We start from the raw sequence: 18,493 nt of genomic DNA, 5'->3' as shown, positions 1-18,493 counted from the left end.
AAGCTGAATCTCATCTCTGGACTTGTAAAAATGACTCTACCCCTCACTTTGGGCATTGAGCGGAGTGTTGGTTATTCTATTAACACATTTCCTAAACTGGTCAATCATTGAGCTTTGTTCGAAGCCAGGCGAAAGAGGAACACAGGTGACGTGATCATTTACAGTACAACTGCTTACTTTGTGACTCTTTCAAACTTTATCTCTGTTCATACAGATGAGAGAATTTGCGACTGAGTGTGCATCAGATAGGATGGCAGTTAACCTTTAAGTCCGCCACTAATTTTAAAAACTGCAAGCTTAAAGAGACTTTGTAATTATCAGCGTTTACTGCTCCGAAGGTGGCGTCACTTCTGTGACACACCGAGAACTGTTCTTTCACAAATCCAATCATAGTAAACAAAGCACAAGACAAATAACCATATATAGAAGCTGTATTTAAACTGAGCATTGAATTAGAAAGCATTTTTTAGGGGAAAGTGTTTGCACATTATGTAGTAACATTTGCAATCTAAGTAAAACAAGAAAACAATGTTCTAATGAAGTGAATGAGTTGGAAATGGTGCAAAGTGTGGTTGATATTTGTGATATTTCAAGTCACTGAACAGGACACACAAGGCCATGTGTAAGATGAAAAATGAATAGCACCTTAAATAAAGAACGTTGTGTTGCTTAAACCCACTGTTTATATGATCATAGAAAATCAAAAGCTGGTCATATGAAGTTGTGGAGGAATTAATTCGATTTAATACTTAATTAATAGTTAACAGGGTAAAAGTACACAAGTATTGGCATGAAAATGAACTTAACAGAAAGTAAAAGTACAATTTCCGACTCATCTAGGGTTAGGGTTAAAGCTGGTCTATAGCGTTTGATACATCACTTTAATGTGGCATCTGGCAGAAATAAAGTATACATGTGAATAAAGTATAAACTCATGTATTTATTGCTGGGTAGCTATACTTATATCACAATTTAAATGTTCACTTATATTAAGCAATAATTATACAAGTAGCTGTACAGTATGTGTAACCAAAGTGGTCATTTTCATGTAGTGGAGTTGAAATATAAAGTAGCAAAACATTGAAATACTCAAGTAAAGAATCTTAACATTTCAGTTTAGTGTAATACTTTAGTAAATGTAGATTCCTCCACTGGTCATAGGATAAGGAATGACTTAATGAAATTCTACACTAGGAGTGGTAAATATCAAAGTCACAGCAACGTATGTATGAAGTTACAATAGAAAAACGTCATGTTTTTTGGCTGAAGTGAATGTAATAAACCACAGTGTGTACAAACAGCACCTGGAAGCAGTTCAATAAGATTTCATCGTGCATGTATCACACACTAAAGCCACAGAAAAACTAAATAAACACGACACTGCACACATTCCCCCGGTGAGAGCAGGCAGACGTCATGTAGTGTGTGATGTTAGTGATGCTGCACTGCAGCACTTGATCATCACTGACACGTGTCGTACTGTGCCTCTAACTTGAACACAGTCCAATTCAGAGTGAGTCATCAAAATGCCAGAGGGCACAGGTGAGAGAAAAAACATCCATTTGTCTTGATAAAATGCCACTTCACCACCACGAACGGCTCCCACTGCAACATCATAAAACCTTAATATCGAGTCAGAAAAATCCTGTTTTACAGAAAGTAACAATACATGAAACAATAGGATCGATCCTTTCATGTGCAGTTTCAATAACTATAATACCTTCAAATAGGGGTCATTTTTCTTTCAGTGCATTCAGGAAGAGTCATTTGCATCAGAAACATGTGGGATATTCTCATCCAATTCTTCCTTTATTTAAAGAATACAACTTTGCATCTCTTACTTATTACTTAAAACAGGTTCCCCCACTCCTCTTATTGTCAGCTTCTCTCCCTCCATGGCTTCCCCCCCCCCCCTTTCCCCTGGCTCCGGCACTTCCTTCCTCACTTCTTCCTTCAAACCTTTGACAGTGGTGCTGCACATAAAGACACTGCTACCTTTGCATAATGCGGATGCACCTTCTGTAGGTCGAATGAAGCTCCTTCGACATGTGTCAGAAGCTTGCCGTGTAGGCTTGGACTAATGATGGCACAGCGGCCAGCCCACTGCCCCTCAGCATATGCCCACTCTTGCAAATGTGTGTGAGTGTAAGAGTGTGTGTATGTGTGCGCAGGGGGTGGCAGGGTTCGTCATGCTGATTAAAGCAACCCCCCCCTCACAAAGCCCCTCAGAAAAAGACAGCAGGGAACATGAACCACTGTCAGGTTGGCCCAGATGAGGACACAGGATCCGTGTCACCTGAATTTACCAGCCTAATATGACAGCCAAGTTGTGATCCCTTGTCTGGGACGTGTCACGTTTGCAGAGTTTGGGCTTATTCTCATGCAAATGATGTCAGGTTTGGACAGAATGTGAATGAGACTCGTCACACTGTCCAAGGGTCTAAACCAAACCACATGACAGAGGTTTTTCTCTCACAGCTCAAGATGAAATAAATACGACATTTGACATTCAAACCTGGCAACCAATACCAGGAATAGTTCAAAAATAATGAGGGATTTGAGAGAGGAACCACAGCACAACGAGTGTAACCTATTTACCTTTTCTTAGGTCCTAAATAGCACACGCAAAGTACGTTACACATACATACACTCACACATGCTGCAGCCTACGAGAAAACTTGTCTTACAGTTCAGACAGGTACCCTATTTACAACAGAGGATTTACAAAGTTGATTACACAAAATAACCATTATTTTTTACTTTACATCTTATAAGAAGGTCTGAAGGAGATTTATATTATGCTAATATTCATTACATTACCTATGAGAGGGAAATATTACCTTATTAAAAATAGTTAATGGATACTTTTAAAATTATAATTTAAATATGATCAGTTTCTTTTAAAGTGGTGTGTTATTTTAAATTGAACTAGCAATCAGACTATGAAGTAGTGAAAATCATCCCCACAACAACACACTTTCACATGTTAAAGAAACATTTACAGATTTATTCTTCAATTATTGCCCAATAAAATAGTTATACATAACATAACACAGACATGCCATTCTGCATCATGATTGCTTTTACTTTGACACTTAAACTACACATTGCAGGTTCAATTCCTTACTTTTCCTTTAATAAGCTATTTTTATAGTTTGGTATTGATTCTCATACCGTGGAAGCCCAGCCCATTTTTTGCAGTAGGTCCACTTCATTCGTTGAATAAATAAAAAAGAATATAATGTGAAAAATTACGGCAGCCACAAAAAAAGCCCACATTCTATATAAATGTCTCAATATTTCTAATACTTTGACACGCAGTGACGGCGCTGCACACCTGTGGGCTTTACAGCGGAGGAAACGGCTTTGATAGATCCTAAAAGACACTCCATCCATTCAGCACGCTGGCAGCCGTCATTATTCTCGAAAGAATCGACTTTGTCACTTCTCCATTCTTCAAGAGCCTCTCCCTCGGCCTGATGAATTATGTCGTCTGTATCTTCCAAAACAAGGCTCATTCCTGACAGGTACACAACACTTTACAAGACGGTTCTGACTGCCTGCAGATCTCAGCGGGGACAAACGTGTCAACGACCGATCGGATTGAACTCTCTGTCCATGATGAGATGTCTCAGGTGATTTTAAACCTTCAGCTTTCTTTTCAAATCCTGCATTGAGGCTTAATGTTTTTACAGAAAAGTTCAAGGTGCTATATTGTTTTGCTGTCAGAACGTCTGCGCAGAAAGAAATGAGTCTGCCACATCAGGAATATTTATTTGTTATGTGGGAAACAAGTGAGTTCACTTCTGATGGATTACTACTTCAGACATCTTCAAGTAGAGTCATCATGGGGACGAAAGGATTCATTTCATTGTTAACTATCAAAGTATAAAGGGCCAAAGGCTAAATCAACCAGCAAGAGCAAAACAATGGATTAGCCATTGATATTGCCATTAGTTACAGTTAATATAAAATAACAGTTGAATGGAATAAAGTCATGTCTTCATCTATATTAGAAAAAATGAACTCTTCTGAGTTGATTAATAAACAAATGAATCCAGCAAAATGTCTCAATACTACTTTCAAAGTGATTCAAGTAATCCAGGTCAAATGTGAAGAACGACATATTTTATTTAATATCTCTAGGTTTTCAGAGTAATGGTTTGGATAATACAATATATTGGGTTATTGTATCAATAAAATCTCTATAAACAGCATCCTCTAAGTGTCTCGCTGTCATAAGTCCAGGTAGGAAAATGATGGTAATGAAGTTAGGGAGGTCGCTTTTGATTATTACCATACATAAACTTTACGACAGCAGTGAGTTGACTCCTGAAATCAGAACTACTGTACACTTTTATTTATGGCACCTTTCATATGTGTTGTCTTCCATGTTGTAATCAGTCCCCTTCTGAAACAGTTCACATTATGGGATTTTCCAGATATATTTCCCTCTGGACAGCACATGTTTTGAAAGTGTCCAACAAACCTGAGATCAACAGAAGGTTTCCCAGAGAGCAGTGAGGGGGGACAAGAAAGCACAGGGCTAATTCACCACATCGCACATGAGTACACATGATATGCATGTCACAAGGATTCAAACCCTGCCGGCACCGTTGTGTGCATCTTGCTGACACGTAATACTTCATGCATGTACAGATGTTAGCACTCAGTAGCAGAGCAGCTTACTGCGACTGGAAGCTTTCCGTTCTGATTATTATAAATGGATAACAGGCTGCATCACGACGCCTCTTGTCATAAACACCCTTTTGTTTAACATCAGATTTGTGCTGCTGTCTCGTGAGCCTCCGCTCACCTGGTAATGGTGATGACACTGAGCCAATTTATTTTGTGTTTGGTTTAAAGCAAACAAGAGTCACGAGAGAACAAACAAAACATCTCCTCCCTGACAAAGTCATACGTGGAGCTTTTGTATCTGTTGTGACAAGACAAAGATGGCTTGTTTTAGAGACCATCTTCGAGACAACGACAACATCATAATACATGTATTCACTGAACGAGGCTGAGGGGGACAGCTTGTGTTAGATACTCCACAAAGCTAACTCGGTTAATAAAAAGAAGCCAATATCATTTGTACTAAATCTGCTAAATTACTTGGCATCACTTCAAAATTCAAGCACATTTTGATATAATACAGATAGCAAACTAGGATATTCTTCAAAGTTAAACATTTGGTTTATGCTTTTTTTCCGAGAATATGACTTTTTTCAAAAACATAAAAGGTCCTTTTTAGGAACATCTTTTGAAGAAACATCCCTTGAAGTTCCTCCCAATTTGTTACATTTCCCATTTATTCTGTGTTTTTGTTATTCAGTCTTCCTTGTTGCAAATATCTTTAACTTTCTCTACATTAGCTCCCACACGCTGCCATCTATCATATGCAACCCCTATTGTATGTGACTCTTCTCTGTGCCTCTCGTCACTGCTGCTTCTAATGTTTCCCCGCCATACAGAGCGCTGCAAGGCACTGGAACTCTATTGTTTCTTCGAAAAAGCGCCTCAGGCTAGTGTTCAAGAGCTGCGTAGGGTGGGAGCATGTCGACTTAAATACTTTCAGTGGAGACCTGCCATGGCCTCTTTTATCAGGTGTCTCACTGGCTGAACTATAAAGCTTAGCACTCTGTTAAACCATAAAGTCAAATCCTGTTTTTTTTATGACAATGTTTTATTCACTTCTTTTCCCCTTAAAAGGGATTATGTCTCTATTTGAAATTGCTCATACACATTCCCTGATTTGGGCTCATCATGGAGTCTGAATTAAAGCACTTCACATTCATTCAACACTTTGTGCACCAGGTTGCTTTAGAAATGTTGTGCTCAGTTTTCACTCAGTAGGGTTAAACTGTATGCTACAGGGGGGTTTTAACCATTTTCCTACCAGTTGGTTAAAACAGGCCCTTTGCTCGGCCCACAAGAAGAAACCTGCTGCTAAAGAGGTTGTACTAAAGAAACAGTCTGGTTTATTGTTAAATAGGCTAATTGGCTGAAATCTGATAGTGAGGAAAATATCTATACAACTCTCACTATTGGCTCTACTTGAAGTTAGCATTGCTTAGCAGAAAGACAGGAAACAGGGTGAAAGAGCAAGCCCAGCTTCATCAACATGAAACAAGATCCACCTACCAGCACCTCTAAAGCTAAACTAGTCTGGTTTATTTAATCTCTAAGAAACAGAGGTTTAAAGACAACAAGTTGTGGTTTGATTAGGTGTGAGGTGCAGGACAGGTAACTTAAAGGTCCTCTATCATGCAAAATGCACTTTTTGCTGTCTTTTATACATAAATATGTGTCCCCGGTGTGTAAGGAGACTCACAAAGTGTCGAGCTGTTCCAGATTTTATATGACGTCATATCGGAAATGTGGGCTGGCTTTACATTGAACTCCTGGCAACGTCCCGCCCACGTGACACGTCTCAACCTATTGTCTGAAATATATAGTCGCGAGCTGAATCACCTCTGCAGCACATCTGTGTACTGTGTCTGTGCAAGATGTCTGCAGGAGGGACTCAAGTTATTGTATATATAACACATATACGTAATGTCTCTGTTCTAGTGGTAAACACAGAAGTGTTTCAGAAATAATGCTTGATGTGGTTTTGAACATTATATACGGTTTAATCACGGCAGCGTTTAGCTGAGTATCTCCATTAGAAACTTCTCTCTTCAGAGGAGAGATCATGACACTCCAAGTCACAGAATCAGCACTTTCGAAAACGGGGCTGAAACGTGGACGTAGTGGACATGGTGAAATGTATGATCTGTTTGGTATTTTGAGCAAAACACGTCAGAGACATGTTTTTTTTTATATATTAGAGACCTATAATATATGCCATAAAAGAGCATAATAGGAGACCTTTAACGGTGACAACAGGAAGTCAAGCACATAAGTATTTATGAAGTCCATCACATAACATCCCATAAAACTGAACTCTTATTATTTATTATCATTATTTCAAGTTTAAGTCAAAACTTTGTTTGTTTTGTCATGGATATTTAAAATTAAAATGTAATATATTACTTAAATAACAAAAAAATGACGTGATTTAACTAACCAGTATTAAGAGTTGTTGGTCATGTAAATTACATTGAAAGCGTACATTGCACTGGTAGATATGAGCTGAAACTGTCCCTATTCATGGACTAACAACATTACTAATCTATCGGAGGCCTTCTCAGCTAGTTGTGTAAATTTAATTTAGATTTAATTGTCAGCTGAAAGATGTGAACCATGCTTTGGAGCTCTGAGTTGGCTCACAACCCTCCTCTGCTATCATTCAGCGGCACAGCAGTAGACTCAAACCCAGCAGTCTGCTTCTCCTATTCAGCCTCCTGCTCTCTCTGACTAAGGGCGTGCAGTCTGGAAGGAGCAGCTCTAATCCTCACCAAAGGGACTGAAGCTCTGGCACCTGAGGACGCTGCGCTTGTAGACAAGTCAGAGTCAGGGATCCCGGCCGTGCAGTGTGAGCTTTGAAACCTGTTGCAGGGAACGTTGCCTCAACACATGCACTTCAGTTCTTTTGGAAGTTGCTGGGATTAAGAAGGGCTGTTGCTAACATGGGAAAAGCTGCTGCTCCCTCAGTGGGATCTGGAGGTTGTTCAGTGTGTGCTGCAACAAGAACACAAATGTAGAGGATTTTATGTGGCCATCAGTGTTTTTCCCAGTTAAGCCAGCTAAGATGGTGGCTCTGTCAGTGTATCACAAAATGAAGCCTATCCTAGTTATAAGCACTGGGTTTTAACTTAATGTTTCTCCCAAAAACTTGGAGTGGTTCAAACTGGCCAAACTTTGAGCCGCTGGAAGAGTTCATTTATACACACATCCAGTCTGACAAACGGTTTGTCCTCTTAAAGATGTAGTACCATTTCCGAGCTTGTTGTATGATATTGTATTTTTATTGTTCTGTCTGGATTTCACACTCCCAAAATCACTCAAACAACACAGACATGTAATCCAGGACATGGAGTTTATTTCAGGATAAAAGAATGCCACTCTGTATAATTGGGTTGATGATAAAACCTGCAAATATATCCTTGGGTGAGAATTTACTTTTTCAATGTTATACACAGGACCGTGCAGCAGAGCAGACGGAGGTAAAATTCTGTCATTTTATGTAAACCACATTGAAGGACCTAATTTTCACTGAAAAAGGACAATGTGGTCCGACAATATTTTAGTTTCATACATGTCCCCCCCTTTGTTGTCAAGAAAATAACATTATAAAAATGCACACAGTACAAATAATGTTGAACTGCAAAGAGCAAGATATGCTGAAATACATGTATACACATTTGCTGATTATTCATACAACAACTTTTAAACTTCATTTTACAACTGTAGCTTCACAATAATAAAATCGGTAGCCTACTAATGCAAATACTGTACATGTTGAAACAACCAGAAAAGTATATTGTACTCGAGAAACAAATATTCTAAACATTTTATAAGATTTTCTGTGATTTAATGGCAAAAACAATATCATATTAAAGTTTGTCCCCCAAAATGCCATGTTGAACAAGGGAATTAAAACTCAAAAAGCGTGATGTGTTGTCCTTTTAGCCACACATTTCTTCATCAATTTACACTTACTTAAAGTGCTGAAATATTCTTAATATTTTAGAACATCTTATTTCAGATTTTATAACCATAAACCTTCATTTAAACAGCTAAACCTGCAATTTGATAAACAGGGAAATGTCATTATGGTTGAAATTTAGTAAGACATAATATGTTTACTGTTTACATAAAAACATGCACAAACTGTCTCATAAATAATATGCACGTTTTGTTGAAATATATTCATCTTGAAAAAAATCATTCAAAATCAGTCATCAAAATAAGAGTCCAGTTTTAAAACAGATGGACTTTTCCCAAAGGCTCAGATAAGATGCAGTGCATTAGGAAAGCAACAATCAGTCAGCGACTTTAGTGCCATAGCCGCTGCACCAATTTGGTACGTGTATGTCAACAAAAACTCTACTTAAAAAATGTAGCTTTGAGCCTCTGCAGTGCAAGATCCTGCCATTTATGGATAACAGAATAATTACAGTATGTGGTATTAAAGCTACCATGTTTTCATTACAACATGTGTTGTAACAAGAGTCAATACAGGTGTGGCACTATCTGTTGTGACAGATTGTAGCTTAGAGTTATAGTGCAACAGTAATCTGTCATGCTAACAGCTTGATCTTCATTGTTTGTCCAACTCTTTCACAAAGATAAGATGGTCTTCTGGCGACTTTCCGTGTGATTTGCAAAGGTGCAATTTGATTGCATGTTTGCTCACAAATGTCCGATTGCACAGTTTGCACTGATATATTGAGCCAGTGTCTTCTTCTGTAAGTCCAGAGGAACTGAAAGTCTTGTCCTCTATTCTGCTAACTGTCTGCTGCTCTATTAAATCTATGGAAAGCTTTGAGAGGTCCTTCAGGGTAAACCCAAGGTGGGTCTCCAAATGGTGAATGTAGGAGGAGGGAGTCCGAAACTGGGACGCACAGTCACTGCACAAAAACTGGGGTTGGCCAGAGTCCATACTTTTTAGGAACTTTGTGCCCCCTGTCCGCTTCAACTGGTATTTTACATTGGCTAGCCAATGTGAGATTGTGGTCATGGAGAGGCCAGTGAATTTACAGATGTGGACCCGTTCCTGGGGTCCCAAGTCACTGATCACAAACTTTCCCTCAGGAGTTTCCCTTAGACACGAGACAAATTGGGCTTGGAGAATCAGGAGGTGCTGAGGATTCCAGTTCGACTGTCGACCCTTCCGTCTTTGGATGGGAGACAGCTCCTCCAAGCTATCCTCAAAAGAACAGCCATCAAGGTCTGACTTCTCAGAGACGGAAGAAGGGGTTGTAGATTTTGGTGTCAAATGGCCCGTCAGATTTTTTACCATGTCTGAAATATCCATCAAAGCATTCTCCCGTAGAGGCGGCGGTGAGGACTGTGAGAAATCTTTGAAAGATAGTTTGCTATTGTTGACGCTGCCATTGTTGTTTGGTGTAGAAGCACCCTTGGGCGTACTTCTGTTGGCGTTTTTGGATTTTGTCAAGTCCATGGGCTGATCTTCTTCATCGTAGCACTGACTCACAGGCTCTGCTGACTTAATCTGAGCAGAGTGGTTGTTGATCTTATAAAGCATTGCAAAGGGGTCTACAAATGGGGTAGCCACTTTGGCAGCTTTCCCCAAGTGGTTGTTCATGATAGACTGCAAAGCACTAAGAGGGTTCACAAGTGGTTGTTCAGGTGAGTGATCAGTGATGATGCTCAGGTTATTGCAGCCATTGGTTACAGGTTTTTTTGGTGAATCAACTTCACTCTTTATCTGCGTCTGTACTTTACTCTCTGCCTGCTCACCTTCTTTGCCTCTCAATTCACTCTGGTCCTCTACTGACATTTTTTTTCCTGCCCTTGAGCTTTTTTCTGGATTGGGTGAAGCCCGTTTGTCCTTAGGATTTGGCATTGGAGACTTTGTGGACCTGGACTTACTGTGTACGTTTTTTTCCTCCATTTCAGTCTTTACTGAAGTTTTCCCTGTCACTTTCTCAACTAGCTCCTCCATGGCCAGCACATTGCTCTTGTGACTCGGCGGTGGAGAGGGGCTATTAGGTGAGTGGATCAGTGTGCCTAAATCAGAGGAAAGAAGCTTCAAACTGTTGCTGCTGAACAGAGGTTGGACTTGTGCACATGACGGTAAAGTAGACTTAAAGGATCCATGAAGCTGATAGGCGGCATGAATGCTGGGGTATCCACCCCAGGTTGGTGTGCCTGTTTGGGCTTTGGTGATTGCACTTGAAACTGTATTTTCTAAAGACTTTAAGATGTCTAAGCCCCCTTTAGGGGCCTCTTCCAAGTCTTCTTCTCTTAGATATTGGAAAGATCTACTCTTTTTAGGTTTATCAGCTTTTTCAGGAAGATCTTCTTTCTCTTCCTTTATTTTTTTCTCTGGTTCCATTGCTTCAATTTTTTCCTCCTCTGCCTCTTCATCTTTCATGACTTCATTTTTCTCTTCAGGGGTAGTGGCCGGCATTGGGGAGCCAGGCTGTGACCTCCCATTGGGTGCTGGGAGTCGTGTGGTAGTTGGTGGCAGAGGAATTGACTGAAACTTCTCCTCAATGACAGGATCAAAAACTAACTGCTTACCCTTTTTAGAGGCTGAATTGGTTACTTTCAGAAAATGTCCTGTGACCATCATATGGGCTGTCAGCTGTTGCAAGGTGTCATGTGAACTGCCACACTCCATGCATTTGAGAATTTGCGCCTTGCGTGCCTCAAACTGCCAAGTATAACTGGCCCCGTTCTGGTAACCATATCGATTGTTTGGAGTGACATAAGGATTGGTCACTCTTTGGTCTTTATGATGCTCTCCCAGGTGTATGCCTGATGAGATGGACTCTGGCGAGCTTGGGGACATAAATTCTTGAAATGCTCTTTTTTTGGTTGGGGGTACCAGCTTTGAAGTTAGGGCTGGCATTGGTTCTTTTAGAGGCACTTTCTGATAGTGTTTAGTTTTGATCATATGAACACTTAGGTCTTGCAAGGATTCAAAGGAGTGGCCACAGTACATGCATTTAAGAACTTTCTGGGCATCCTCTTTGCCTTCCATCTCCAGCAGAGACCGCTTACGTGGCTTGGACCACCTCCTGCTTTTGTCATCCTCGGTATCCTTATTGTCATCACGGTAGTGGCCTGTCTCATTCATGTGCACCGTCAGGCCAACCAAAGTGTCATAGGCCCCACTGCAGTCCTTACACCTGAACTTGCTCGCCCCCGTAAACACAGGGCCATAGAGCTTGTTGTTTTGCCTGTAAAGCTGCACGGTGCTAAAAAGGCTCGGCTCAGGAAGGAGTTGGTATGGTGTATGTTGAAAGGTTTTTGCCAACGCTGCCTGGTGCCAGTCATAGGCTAATCCTCCTGTGTTACCCGAGCCTACACTGGAGCCACTGTTGCTGGACACTGCTCTGGTTGTGGTACTGCTCATGGTAATATTAGTAGTGGCTGAGGAGTTGCTAGTGCTCGACCTGCTCTTCAGATGGATGGTGCCTGGGCTGTGACTGTTCCGGATCCCATTGCTCCCTTTGTGATTGCTCCCATTGTCATTGCTAGCTGCGTAATTGTTCCCTTGTTTACTTTTTAGCATATCAAGAGCAATGCTGGACCAGGAGGCATCCGAGATCAAGTTTGCATAGACAGATTTCATTTTTGCCAGACTATCCTGTAGTGAGAGACCATTAATGGACTCTGTGCTCTCCCCTAGCTTCTCTTCTACTTTGTCCTGATCGTCAAAGGAGGACGTGGTCTTAAGGTCCACCAGATGGTCACTGGTGGTGCTGAGTGGAGAGGCGTACCCAGCGTCTGGGTTGGTGCCATTGCTGAGTGGAGAGTTTTCGCAGCTATAACGATCTGCTGCGTCATCGTTGTAAAGATAGTCTGCATCTTGACCATCCAGGGAAAGGCCATCATCTTGCAGAGCTTCTTCATCAATCTTATCCAGTTTCAATTCATCCTCTGGTCCGTAAACTGGAAAACACAAAAGAGAGGAAAAGGGATATTAGAAATTTTTCGTAAATATACATTCCATATATTCAAATTACACAAATGATGCCTCTACCGCCCCTACTTCACGAGTGTAGTATGTGTAATAAACCTAACGAGGATTTTTGTCGATTGCCCCAGCAGAGGACACAGGTTTGCAATAATAAAGTGGCAAACATCCATATCTTGACAATGACAAATAGTCCTCTTCACTGCGCTGCCTAATGAAGCTATTGAACACTACATACCAACAAGGGTAGAGAGCAGGGATGAGCCACTGAAATGACTCTGCTTAGTTTAAAAACTACAAACAAGCAAAAATGTAATATTATACAGAGAACAAATCCCCAGCGAAGATGATGCTTATTAATCATGTGGTGATATATATTACTTCCCAATAGACACACAGACATTTTTGTCTCTTAACTGAAAAAAATAACGGTGAAAGAGAAAAATATGCCACACTGATTGCTCTTTTAACAATTCAATTTGATGTTTCCTTTACAATATAGAGTCAATGTAACAAAACATTAATAAGATGAATGTACCGCATTTGGGCAAAGATTTCAGAATACTCGTCAATTACAATAATTTTAATTAACAAATTAAAATGCAAGAGCAGCCCACAGCCACTAGTCGATGCAGAATTTCCCATTGTCTATTTTTGCTTCTGGAAAGCAAACACAGATCTGTTTCCGACTTTGATTTACTCTGTTCTTCCAACATGCCACACATGCTATGGATTCACAAGTAAGAGATAGTGGAGGAAAATGCCAGCTGCATCAGCCTTGCCAAGCCATGGTTGGCTGGAGTCAACTTGGCATCAACTGTGGAAGTCCTCACAGCGTGATGCTCTGAAACGGCCAGTGGACATGACAAGCCGTGTTGTTACTGCCTATGCTCCCCGAGTACTCACAGCCTCAAGTGTGCCATTTTAAAAGAAGAGAGGGATTTATTGTATCAGTGGAAAATGGCTGCCCACTTTCTGTAACTGTCCACATTTTTAACAAATCTTCATTATAATTCCTTAAGATGACCAAGATAAAAAAAAGGGAATAATTCTCTACAATCCTAGGAGGATAAAAATATTTAAATATGATCATGGAACCAGATGAGAGGAGAAATATTACAGAGGAGAAGTGAGAGGGAAACGTAGAGGGTTAAATATGCTAAGGCAGCTCCCCCAATCCATTCCTCGTAAGATGCTTGTCTGTGGTGCCAGAATCAGTCTCCAGTGAGGAGGCAGATGTGCTGTCAGCTTCAAACAGCATGTAGCTCTCTATCCCATAATCGGAATGGACATAATACCTGATGTTTGTGAGGTGCCAGTTACTGCTGCATGGGAAATGCTGGATGTCCAACAGCTGCAACTTTCAGCCCCGCATGTGTATAAAAGAGTGTGTGTATGAGAGAAAGAACGTACGTGCTCAAAGGTACAACGTTCCTTTTCTTAATTAAACTATTCTATTGGTCGTTTTTCTCTTCACTGTAAGCTTTAATTATACTCAGGCCAGTCTGAAATAATTCAATTGAGTGAGTCACTAAATTAGAACATTTTAACCTGTTGGCAATGCAGCTGCACAGCGTTCTTTAAACCTGTCTTGTCCTCCCTGTCAAGATTCAGCCCACTGTATTGAAATAAATGCAAAACTAAACCTATTCAAAGTCAATGTGGGGAGAGTAGTTAAAGACAAAGCAGCTTAGCTGACAAAGTGAGAGAAACCTGACAGCAGTACAAACACACACACACACACACACACACACACACACACACACGAAACACACTGACATTAAATTCTAGTCTTTCCCTGCCATCCTCCGTATGTTGCCTTGACAGGCATCAGTGTCAGGAGTGTGTCAGTGTCAGCCCGAGGTGTCAGTGTCCACGCAAACAAGCCAGAGAGGAGGTGGGATGGGAAAGTAACAACAACAAACACAAGTCAGCCATTTTTTTTCACCCCCCTGCTCGAGCCTACTCCTTCACCATCTGTGTCAGAAAAGCTGCGGGTGCCACCGCCGGCTAATAAGGCAATCAGAGATGGAAAAGATGCTGACACGGCGGCTTTCGAGCGTCACTCAGAACAAAAGAGGAAGGGGAGAGGGAGGGAGAGAGGGATAGGGTGGGGATTAAAACGGGGGTTGAGGGGAGGAGTGGGGGAAGGTGTCTGTTGTGGTTGTCAGTCAAAAACGTAAGCCCACTTTGTGCCGTCAAGGAGGATAGGGAAAAGAGGGGAAGTTTTGAAAAGAGAGGAGAAAGATGTGTTTAGGCCAGCGAACAAGAGGTGTGTGTATTGTTGTGTGCTAATGCGTGTGCGCATATCTCCCCCCAAAAAAAACACGTGACAGGGAAACAAGTTCAAAAGCATCCAACAAACTAAGTGTGATATTTCAGGAGAGATAGTAGGGACATTTCTGCCGTGTGGACACGTTTTGAGGTGTTTAAGAGAGGTGTGGCTGATCACTTGTGTGTTTTTCAAGTGTCACAGTGTGTCAGGTGCATGCAGGGATGCAATGTGGCTGGTGGGGGGGGGGGGGAACGCGAAGCCATCTGCGTATGGACAGGAGCCTGTCACTATTGTTGTGCCCAGAGTCCAGGATTTCCTGCTGCAGACAGGTGACACCACAGTAGGACATCCACCCAGCCTCCCACACATACACACACCTCTCCCCAAACTACATCCCTCCCCTAAGGCAGGAAGCTGTGTGAGGTCCACACACACACACACACACACACACACACACACACACACACACACACACACACACACACACACACACACACACACACACACACACACACACACACACACACACACACACACACACACACACACACACACACACACACACACACACACACACACACACACACACACACACACTTTTACACATCTGAGAGGAAAAATGTGTCCTAGCTGATTTCTATGCTACTAAAATGCATGTTACACACTCCTGGACTAGGCCTTGGAAATTAGCCTTAATACTTATTACCAACTGTAACTTGTCCAAAGAAATGAGAACTAAAAGTTTGGAATGAATATCTAATCAGATTTATAATCTTGTATTTATTTACACTCTAATTGCATACTCACATTCACTGATCTGAATACTAATTTTGTCAATTTTAACTTAAACATTTTGAAGTAAAGCTTATGTTTGGATACTTTAAAGGAAATTCAAGCCAAGTTTGAAATGCTTTGATCTTTGTTGGAAAAAATATGTATATTTTAAAGCAAGGTATAAAGTTTTCTAAGAAAGACAAGTCGTATCTAACTTAGCTTGGACACACACTTAAGAATTCAAACTGAGCCAAACACTTGGCTGGTGTCAGACACAATGACAACCTCTAAGTGATAACACAAGGCCAGGTGAGACAACTTGAGTGTGACATCGCACTGGCACAATAAACACACTCTTTCTTTTCTTTTTTTGCTTTTACACAAACAAAACAACAAGCACCCAAACAACACACACTTTCCCTTCATTTATTCATGTTGTCTCGGAGAAGAGGGCAATCCCGGCTCTCATTTGCGGTGCTAATGTCCAATTCCGCCAGCCCTCACCCTGCTGATTTACCCTGCGTGGCCGTCCGCTGCATTTGGAGCGGGGCGGCCGGCGAGGCTCCCTCACACCGTTTAGTGGCCCTTCAAAATGGGAGCTCTGCCGTGGCAGTCTTATTTCTCTCTCCCGTTTCGCTTTGTCACCGGCCCCTCCATTCCCTGCCACTCACCTCTGATGGCTTTGGACAGGCCTGATCAGTGTGTGTCATTGACCTGTATGGCGTGCATGAGTGTGTGTGTGTTTCAGCAAAAGGAAGGCTGTAAATAAAATGACATTATTATTTCCTCTGTCCTATCATGTAGAAAAGCCAATTATGGTAATGCTTAGTATGTCAGGCAATCTCTGTCTCTCTCGGCTCTACCCGTCCTCCTCATTCTTGCTCTTTTTTCTCTCTCTCTGGGATAGTGGTGGCTGTGGTTTCATAGTACCTGACACTCTCTTTGGACTTCTCCATGGATGACACATTGAAGCAGACTGGTAGTACGGACACACAACAGTCTCCTCTCAGGTTCAAGATAAACTACTAAACTCATTTGGCGTTTTATACAATTCTGCATCAGATTTCATTTGATCAACATCATCAATGATCTTATTAGATAGTTAGATTGAGGATACATTGTTTTTTTTCCTTTTTGTTTTGCTACTATGAAAAAGAAAATCCATCTTGTTGCTTATTTGGAGTAGAACACCTTGCAGGGTTAGATTCAAATGCATGTTTTATAACGCCACTGCCTCCTAACAAAGAACAAAGCTACATAAATAGACACACATCAGATGCATTAGCCAAAATATAACTACAGCTTGCTTGACCAGACATGTAAAAGCCTACCTAACAGAGCCCCCCCCATCCTGCGGCCCCACCCTCGCCTTACCCACATGGAATAGTCCACCATATGGCACAATAGCTCCGGGGCCTGTAATAGCTTATGTTTTGTACAAATCCAGAGACTTAGCATCCACGACTCTTCCGGTTTGGGAAAACAAAACAGCCAGCACAAGTCTGGACATTTGGTGTAGCTACATGTGCAGATAAGATTTTATATTTGACCCTTGTTACCGCACACTTGGTATCACTGCTTTGGATTCGTTCTAAAAAAAGATTAAGAAAAATGACCTTCCCCTAAACTTTTGACTGTCCTGAGGGCTTCCACATATGTTCCCAAGTAATTTGCAATTACTTGAACTCATATTATGCTAATAGCCTTTTAAATGGGTCACATAGACAGTGCGTTTTACCTCTGGCTGAGCTTCATCAGGCCACTACGAGTACAATATGCGTAAATAAGATAGACAAAATTATAGCTTCTGACAGAATATATCATTGAAAAAGCAACACATTTAGGATAAGCTGCAGCCCTTTTGTTCTACAGGAAAGGATTTTCAATTCTTTCTTGGAGCGTTTTGCACGTTTTTCTTCTTCTCAGTTTTTCTCTTTCTTCCTTGCTGCCCATGTTTGTTCAGATCTCCTGTGAGCCAGTTTCGACACGCCATGACAGTGACTGTGGTCTATAAATCACCTTTTCCCTGAACTGTCAGTGCCTGCTTGCTCTGAGATGAAACAACAGCCATTAGATCATCGGCACGGCAGATTCCAGCCCTTTCTGCTTTTCTGCCAAAACCCCCCACGCCCAACAATCGAACATTGCACTGGTGCTGCACAACACATTTCAAACCATCTGGTTTGTCTTCAGGGGAAGTACAGATAAAGCATTACTAATGCTAATTAAAGATGATGTGAGTGAGATTTACACAACCAATGCCAAGCACTGATTCAATGTGGACTGCACCAGACAGATGTCATTTGTTAAACAAATTATTCTTGAGCAAAATTTGTAAAAAAATTCACTTTATAGTACTTCACACATCTTTGATTATTTAAGTTGTGTTATTTCTGTGCAATAATGGGTGGCCGTTATATGACTGTACGTGTTGTTTAAGACGGAAGCTAACAAAATAACATGTTTCCTTTCTTCATAGATGGCGTCTTTTGAATTCACCTGCATTGCCCCTGACAGTGGAGCTTTCCCTGACTAAACAACAGCTGCTCCCATCGCCTAGCAACAACCAGTTGATGGATGACCCCAAAGATGGATAATTACCATAAATCACTATGGTTGTGTGGAGAACAGAAGCAGAAAATAATCGTGAAAAAAAAAAACAAGCTGAACCAGTTCTAACTAGTGTGTCTGCTGCTAACCTCGTTTCTCATGAATGTGTTGAATTGCAGTCGTAGTTACTTTCTCCTGCTGGCAAGAACTGGCTGGTGAACCAAACCAAAAGTGGCACTGAATTTGTCTCTAAGTGTAGTTATTTGGAGCGTTTCTGGAGAATGGTCAGTGGTTTCAGTCTGAATGAATAGGGGCTGTAAAATGAAACCTGATGA

At 41.2% G+C, this 18,493-nt stretch overlaps 1 protein-coding gene across 3 annotated transcripts in view; it reads right to left on the bottom strand.

The window, feature by feature from the left end:
- Positions 1-7,965: 7,965 nt before the first annotated feature.
- tshz1 (teashirt zinc finger homeobox 1) overlaps positions 7,966-18,493 on the bottom strand; it is a 141,144-nt gene continuing 130,616 nt past the window's right edge. For all 3 annotated transcript variants that reach the window (XM_063899993.1, XM_063899992.1, XM_063899994.1), the window contains one exon: positions 7,966-12,534. In XM_063899993.1, the coding sequence (XP_063756063.1) occupies positions 9,209-12,534 (3,326 nt within the window). In that variant the 3' untranslated portion in view covers positions 7,966-9,208. The remainder of the gene's footprint in view (positions 12,535-18,493) is intronic.

Source organism: Eleginops maclovinus, chromosome 13, assembly GCF_036324505.1.
Source record: "Eleginops maclovinus isolate JMC-PN-2008 ecotype Puerto Natales chromosome 13, JC_Emac_rtc_rv5, whole genome shotgun sequence".
Lineage (NCBI taxonomy): Eukaryota > Metazoa > Chordata > Actinopteri > Perciformes > Eleginopidae > Eleginops > Eleginops maclovinus.
This window is presented reverse-complemented; position numbering and strand designations above follow the sequence as displayed.